Below are 6,700 nucleotides of genomic sequence, written 5' to 3' on the forward strand. Positions count from 1 at the left end.
AAACTTCATAGTTTTTTCTCAACAAGTAGAGAATGGACACTTCTGAGAAAACCAATTTTTAAACCCAGAGTCTAGAGTGGATTTATCAGTGGGCGGTGCCACGTATGCCATTTGTACATTTTTGCTTTACACATTTTGATGTTAATTCTTCAAAGTTTTACATGTGAACTTGTGAGAAGTTGAACTGACGCATGCATGCTGTCCTAATGTAGTGGAAAGAGAGCATTCTACACACACAGAGAACTCTTTAAAGCTCATCTGTCCATCAGCGTTCATATCCAGCATCCGTGGGATCATGTCACAGTGAGCTGCATAGGTGCGTTGCTGGAGAATATATCATTACAACATGTGTTTACAGTAGCACAGAATAGTACTCTTGTAAATGAGAGGAACTACTCTCAAGTTTTAGACTAACAATGCTGCCAGTTTCCAGACAATATTTTGTCATGTCTGTTGCATGCGTCAGGCTGTTTTGCACTCATCATGCTCAGTATCTGAACATATTACAGATATTTTCTTTCCTTCCACAAATATTTCTACAAAAATAATGATAAGCATAAAAAGACAGAGAAGCCCACATCGTATTAAACTTCATAGCTTTTATTTTTTCCTCAGCAAGTATTGAATGGACACTATTTGGAAAGTGTAAAGTCAAATTAGATGGAATTGGCAGTAGTGTCACATATCACATTTGCACATTTCAATTTTGATGGCAATCCTTAAAAGGTTTTATTTGCAGGCTTGTTCACAGCTGCCACCTTGTTTGCCTTTGCTGTATTTGTTGGAGGCCACCATACACACACAACTACAGAAGTCGTTGAAATCCATTGGGTCTTTGCAGTTCTTGTCCATCCACTCCTTCATCTTCTCACAGCAACCTGACTCCATTTTTGCCTGCAGAACACATTATGACAACATGAAATGCATCTGAATGGTGAATAAGAAGCATGGTAACAAATGAATGTGTTATGTATTGATGTGCATTTGTAACTGTGTCATGTAAAGTGAGAGCATTGAGTTGCTTACTTTCATGTCAGATTCCTTCTCAAACAGCTGCTTCAGCTGATCCCGGGTCAACTTGCCGCCAACAGCGTGCTCATCAAACATTTTTCCAAGGGCTTCACAGACGCAATCCAGACGACCCATAGCTGAAGCTGGACAAAAAGATTGATATTTCTGATAATAATTTCTAGTAATAATTAAAACAGGTGCAGACACTATGGTGTCAAGTCTTGTGAAATCTCTTGATAGTGTAAATTAGATTCATGCAATATTAGGCTTAAAATAACAGGTAAGAGCTAACAATATAAAGTCAGAAGTTCAGACTTAGCACTTTAAGGGAGGATGACAAATACTCAGAGCAACATGCATTTACAGTAGCACAGAATAAAGCTTTTGTACAGTAAATGAGAAGAACTACTCTCAAGGTTTACACTAATAATGCTGCCGCTTTACAGACAATATATATATAGAGCTACAGATGTACAGATATTTTCGTTCCAGCCATAAAACTCCCTCCCTCCATGTTGCTTTCCATCAGGTCTCACCTCAGAGTTCAGGTTCACCAGGTGAAGAGAGATCAGGTCAGTGTCACCAGCTTGGTCCCAGAGGAGACTGATGACAGACTGAGGGGACAGCCTCCTTTTATAAGGGTGGACACACAATAACACATGTCAATACATACATAAACAAAAGAACACAAATGTGCTGATTCATACTGGATATCTGGCCTGCTCCTAACAAACCAGCCTCACCGGTCCTCTGTGCCATACTGTATAAACATGGCATTTATCATTAATTATGTGTATTACAGTATTGTTCATGCAGTGATTAGTGAAGTATTTTGATTACAGGTTGGTTAGAGCTGTAAGGTGCAGCCTATTGTGGAGAAAACGTGACTACATTTCATCCCAGCCCAAAAATGGTGTGATTAACCGCCTCTCAGATACAAAAAACTTCCACACATTTTTATGTTTATACATCATTAACAATAAATTTAATAAGTATCTGAAAGGAAACCAAAATCACTGGCCACAGAAGCAAAGTTAGACCAAAAGTTCTGTCAGCGTACATGAACCTTATTTGACTCCACAAAGATATCCTGAGGATGGAAGAGAATACTCTCAAGGAATGATGTATATCTATGTTTTAGTGAGGTTGTTATCCCTTATAAAACTTAAAGGTTACATACTTCATCAGGACCGCACCTTGAATGTCCAGCGTGTAGACTTTAGGGACAAATTTTGTACTGGACACTTGGGGCATCTCAATAGACTCAATCATAATTTTGGATGTATCTTTGGTGCCCTTTTTGCAACTGAAAATAATGAAGTTAGATTTTCTTATAATCTTAATCTGAACCATATAGCATAGGTGGTGAAACCAGCATTAGCATCTTTCATCAGTATTATAATTTGAATTGGAGAGAACAAGGGTTGTGTCATCTGCAAACATTATTGGGGAAAGGATATTTGAGACATTAGATGAATCATCTATATAGATGAAGAATAATATTGGTCCAAGAATGGACCCCTGTGGAACCCCACAGGGTAATCTAGCCTTGTTGGAATAGTAACCCTGAAAACCATATTCATACAGTTTTTCTAATAAGATGTGATGGTTTACTGTATTAAAAGTGACTGCTTTATTTGGGGTTTTACCTGGGTTAAATTATCTGGTCCATTTGTTTTGGAGAGGAAGCAGCCTCTGCGGATAATTCGGTACCTGGTAATAAACTCATGAATGTCCAGAAATTAAGTTATAAGAGAAAAAAGGTGAGTGTACATTAGCAGGTGTAAGGCTGTCCGACATGCCAAACAGCGTGAGAAAAACACTGATTTGTAACAAGAAACCGCTTTATTCAGTGTTTTTACCCGTTTTAATAACGTGGTTTATTTGTTTTAGAGAAGAAGTGACCCCTGGATATGTTAAAGTAACAGTAAAAAAAATCTCCTGAACAATGAACATTGAAGGAATGTGAACCAGGGAAGGTTTCAGCTGGTTGCAATCTGCAATTCTCACTGCTAGACGCCACTTTAATGTTACACACTGGACCTTGAAAAATATTTCCAGCATTTGGAAAATTTTGGCAATGTGCTTTGTCTTTGTGCTATGCTGTCACGTGAATTAAAGACACAGATTAGAGTTGATCATCTCATCTAGGGATGTCATGATTACCGATATTACGGTAAATTTCGGTTAATTTTTACACGGTAAGAATTACCGTTTATGTTTAAATTAATTGCATTATTGCGGTGGATTATCAGGACATGTAATAACAGCCTCATTCAAGTCTCGTGATGCAGGCGCTGCCTGAATGTGTACCATGTGTAAACACAAAGAATGAAAACATGGCGGAAGGTGGTGATAGCAGCACTCAGGACATTTCCCCCCCAACTAAACGCACAAAGTCTGAGGTCTGGGCGTACTTTGGGTTTCTGAAGAATGCCAAGGGACAGCTGGTGCAGGACAACTATCCTGTGTGCAGAACATGCAGAAAGAAAGTTGCTGTGAAGGGTAGCAACACTACAAATCAACAGGGCCGACAGAATATAAACTGACGTAACGTAACACTAATTGAGATCAACTATGATTGAATCACTATGATTATGGTTATTGTATGGCGAGCTAGAATCGATACAGACGGCCAGTTACGCTTTCTCGACATAAGTTCAAGGAAACAACATAAAACGCTGCTGCGTTAACCTTTGACCGAGAGCATGCACTCCTTTTCTCATACAGGTAATCCTCTGACTCACATGCACACTTCTAATGTGTGAATTATTCTGTGTAATGATGACCGTTGCCCTTAGGGTTTTTTGGTTTCTCCTGCACATTTGTGATATCTGTTCTATATATTGTATATCTTTTGTTCTACTCTTGCATTGTTTTGTTTTATATATATTTTTCCTCTCATGTTAATAAATAAATAATATATAAATTGTTTACATATTTTGCTGACTGTTAAAATGCACCAGACAAATAAGCTTTGCTCCTGTAATGTGTTTACATATTTTGTTAATTTAAAATAAAATTTTCTGTTGCTGTGCCAATCCCTTGCCCCTTTAATGTGAAAGTTTCATTTTAATATAAGATTTTGGCTGTTAACATTTTAGTATGATAAGGAAGTTACAAGATTTAGTGAAGTTACTTCAATTTATCTATTTTTTGGACATTTTACAGCACTTAAAAAAATATCACAATATTATCGTTTACCATAATAATTTGGTCACTGTAATCGAGATATCAAATTTTCCATATCGTTACATCCCTAATCTCATCTCTCTTTGTAAGACTCCACCCAACATCTACCATCAAAGTATGTAGTAACACTGTAAACTGGTGCTGTAAAAAGTTTACAAAAAAATAAGTTTTAATCACTATAACATAATTAGTTAAGCAGGACTTACTCACATAACAGTAACAGTGGCAGAGGATGACCCAAATGCAGCAACAAAGAGGAGACAAGGCAACATTCAAAGCTTTAGCAAGCAGAAATCAGGGAAAAAAAAACCATCAACACACTGTAAACCTCAGCAAGATAATAAGGCAGGAACTCCATTGCAGCATCATCACAGTCAAACATAGACTAAAGGAGAAAAGGGTCTGCTATACTCCCACAGGCTGACAAGTTTAGTTTTCATAGTTGAAAGGGGTTTATACTCACCATTTTTGGGCTGGGAAGAAAACTACTCACTGTGTAGTTTTCTATTAATGACACATTTTCCCCACAATAGGCTGCACCTTACAGCTCTATTCCACCTGTAACCAAAACACTTCACACATCAATGCATGAACATACACAGATATTTCATCAGTGTCAACGGATCCAAACTTTTGTCAATAGCCAACACAAACATGAGTCCACCTTCTGAGCAATGATAAATGCTCCATCTATACAGTACAGCACAAAAGAACCTGTGAAGCTGGTTTGAGGGGAGTGGGCCAGATTTCCAGTACATGAATCACTACATGTGTGTTTCTTTGTAAATGTATGTAACTGCATGTGTCAGACATTGTGTGTCCACTCTTATAAAAGGAAACTTTCCCCTCAGTCTGACATCAGTGTCCTCTGGAACCAAGCCAACGTGATCTCTCCTCATCTGGTGAATCTGAACTCTGAGGTGAGTCTTGACAGAAAGCAACATTGAATTTGTGAAGAGTACAGAAGTGTTCTGTGTGTGAAAAGAGGGGTGGGTAGAAACACAAGTAATGCACGAGTTAAAAATAGTTTTTCTGTAAAGGAACGAGTGCTTTTCATGTTCCTTTTTGAAATTGTATTTTTGAGCCAGTTATCTGCTTTTTACACCACTACATCTGCTGTTCAAACTGTCATTACAATGAGTCTGCTTTGAATGAGAGGATTGGGTGTAGGTGAGAGAGCGTGCCAGAAGCACCTGTACTGCAAATTTGCACCTGCCTGGAGACAAAAAAAGCACCACCTATCTTTTAACTGCAATGCAATGATGACAAAGCAAAATCCACAACAAGAGGCAGCTTCAAGAGACGATTCCCGACCACATCTGGCCAAACTTTTTATATCAAAATCTGAAAAAAGTCAAGAATAGATGATGAGTTATTCATTAACTGGTAACTCTATCACTTCTACTTGAGCAGCTTTTTCAAATGGTAATTTTAACTTTTACCTGAGTACAGATTTTCAGTACTGTCTGAAAGTTCATAGACTCCCTGCACATCTCAATTTTAAAACAAATTTGAGCAGATGACTACATTTAAACTCACTTACAGAAGAATTATTCTAAGACTTGACACCATAGTGTCTGCAAAACTCTTGGCAACGACTTTATTTTCTGTCCATCCTCTGTGTTTTAAAAGCATTAACTCATGTGTTTCTTTAGTTATTACTTAAAATCACTATCAATCTTTTTGTTCAGCTATGTCTCGTCTGGAGCAGGCCATTGCAACCATTGTGGATGTATTTGTGGATCACGCTAACGGTGATGGCAACTTAAACAAGGGTGAGCTAGCAAAGCTGTGGGAGAAAGAAATCGAAAACCCTGAGATTAAAGTAAGAAACTCAACACACTCACTTGTTATCATGCTTCTTATTCACCATTCAGATGCATTTCATGTTGTGATTCTGTGTTCTCCAGGCTAAGATCAGTTCAGCCAACTGCGCCAAGATCATGGGGAAGATAGACAGGAACCGCGATGGAGAGATCAACTTCAGAGAGTTCGTTAAGTGTGTGGGTTTCATGGCCAAATGCCACTACCGTGAGAAGACTGGCAGAGGCCAAGAAGATGAAGACTGAACAGAAGACTGAGTATGAAACCTTTGAAGAATTACCATCATAATGTGTGAAACTATTTACTAGTATCGACACTGCCTACACTGGCAACAGAAGCTACAGAATGTGACTTCTATTGTCTCTGTGAATTGGTTTTCAGTAGTGTCCCTTCAATACTGTCTGAGAAAAAATAAAAAGTTGAAATTAATATGGCCGTCCTCATTTGTTTGTAACAATCACTTGCATAGTAGCATTCAGTCTCATTGCTTTGGATGAAAACAAGCATGCACTCTTATTGTTGTAAGTCCTCCGCAGGCTAAACCTTTGCCTGATGCCTTGTTGTATCATCTTTTCCCCAGTGGGAGTCATTACAACTCTCTGTCTGACTCTTACTTTCTCTCTGTCCATCTATCCATGTGAAACCACGGACAGCCTATTTGTCTATTTGCATC

General features: G+C 38.3%; 1 protein-coding gene and 1 long non-coding RNA gene across 2 annotated transcripts; one reads left to right on the forward strand and one right to left on the reverse strand.

Annotated features, from left to right (window-relative positions):
* Positions 1-579: 579 nt before the first annotated feature.
* LOC125893833 (uncharacterized) lies at positions 580-1,664 on the reverse strand. The gene is made up of 3 exons (XR_007449916.1): positions 1,548-1,664; positions 1,027-1,154; positions 580-894 (listed from the first exon to the last, which is right to left on the reverse strand). It is a non-coding gene; the product is annotated as an uncharacterized LOC125893833 (long non-coding RNA).
* A 3,330-nt stretch (positions 1,665-4,994) lies between these two features.
* On the forward strand, positions 4,995-6,456 carry LOC125893315 (protein S100-A6-like). The gene is made up of 3 exons (XM_049583905.1): positions 4,995-5,123; positions 5,895-6,028; positions 6,114-6,456. The coding sequence occupies exons 2-3, from the start codon at positions 5,897-5,899 to the stop codon at positions 6,270-6,272; spliced, it is 291 nt and encodes a 96-aa protein (XP_049439862.1). The 5' UTR covers positions 4,995-5,123; positions 5,895-5,896; the 3' UTR covers positions 6,273-6,456.
* The last annotated feature ends 244 nt before the right edge of the window (positions 6,457-6,700 follow it).

The sequence above is a fragment of the Epinephelus fuscoguttatus genome, linkage group LG8 (assembly GCF_011397635.1).
Source record: "Epinephelus fuscoguttatus linkage group LG8, E.fuscoguttatus.final_Chr_v1".
Taxonomy (NCBI): domain Eukaryota; kingdom Metazoa; phylum Chordata; class Actinopteri; order Perciformes; family Serranidae; genus Epinephelus; species Epinephelus fuscoguttatus.

Coding starts and splice junctions, on each gene's coding strand:
- LOC125893315 (XM_049583905.1), top strand. CDS start 5,897: ATGTCTCGTCTGGAGCAGGCCATTGCAACCATTGTGGATGTATTTGTG. Junction 6,029..6,113: donor TCGAAAACCCTGAGATTAAA/GTAAGAAACTCA, acceptor TGTGTTCTCCAG/GCTAAGATCAGTTCAGCCAA.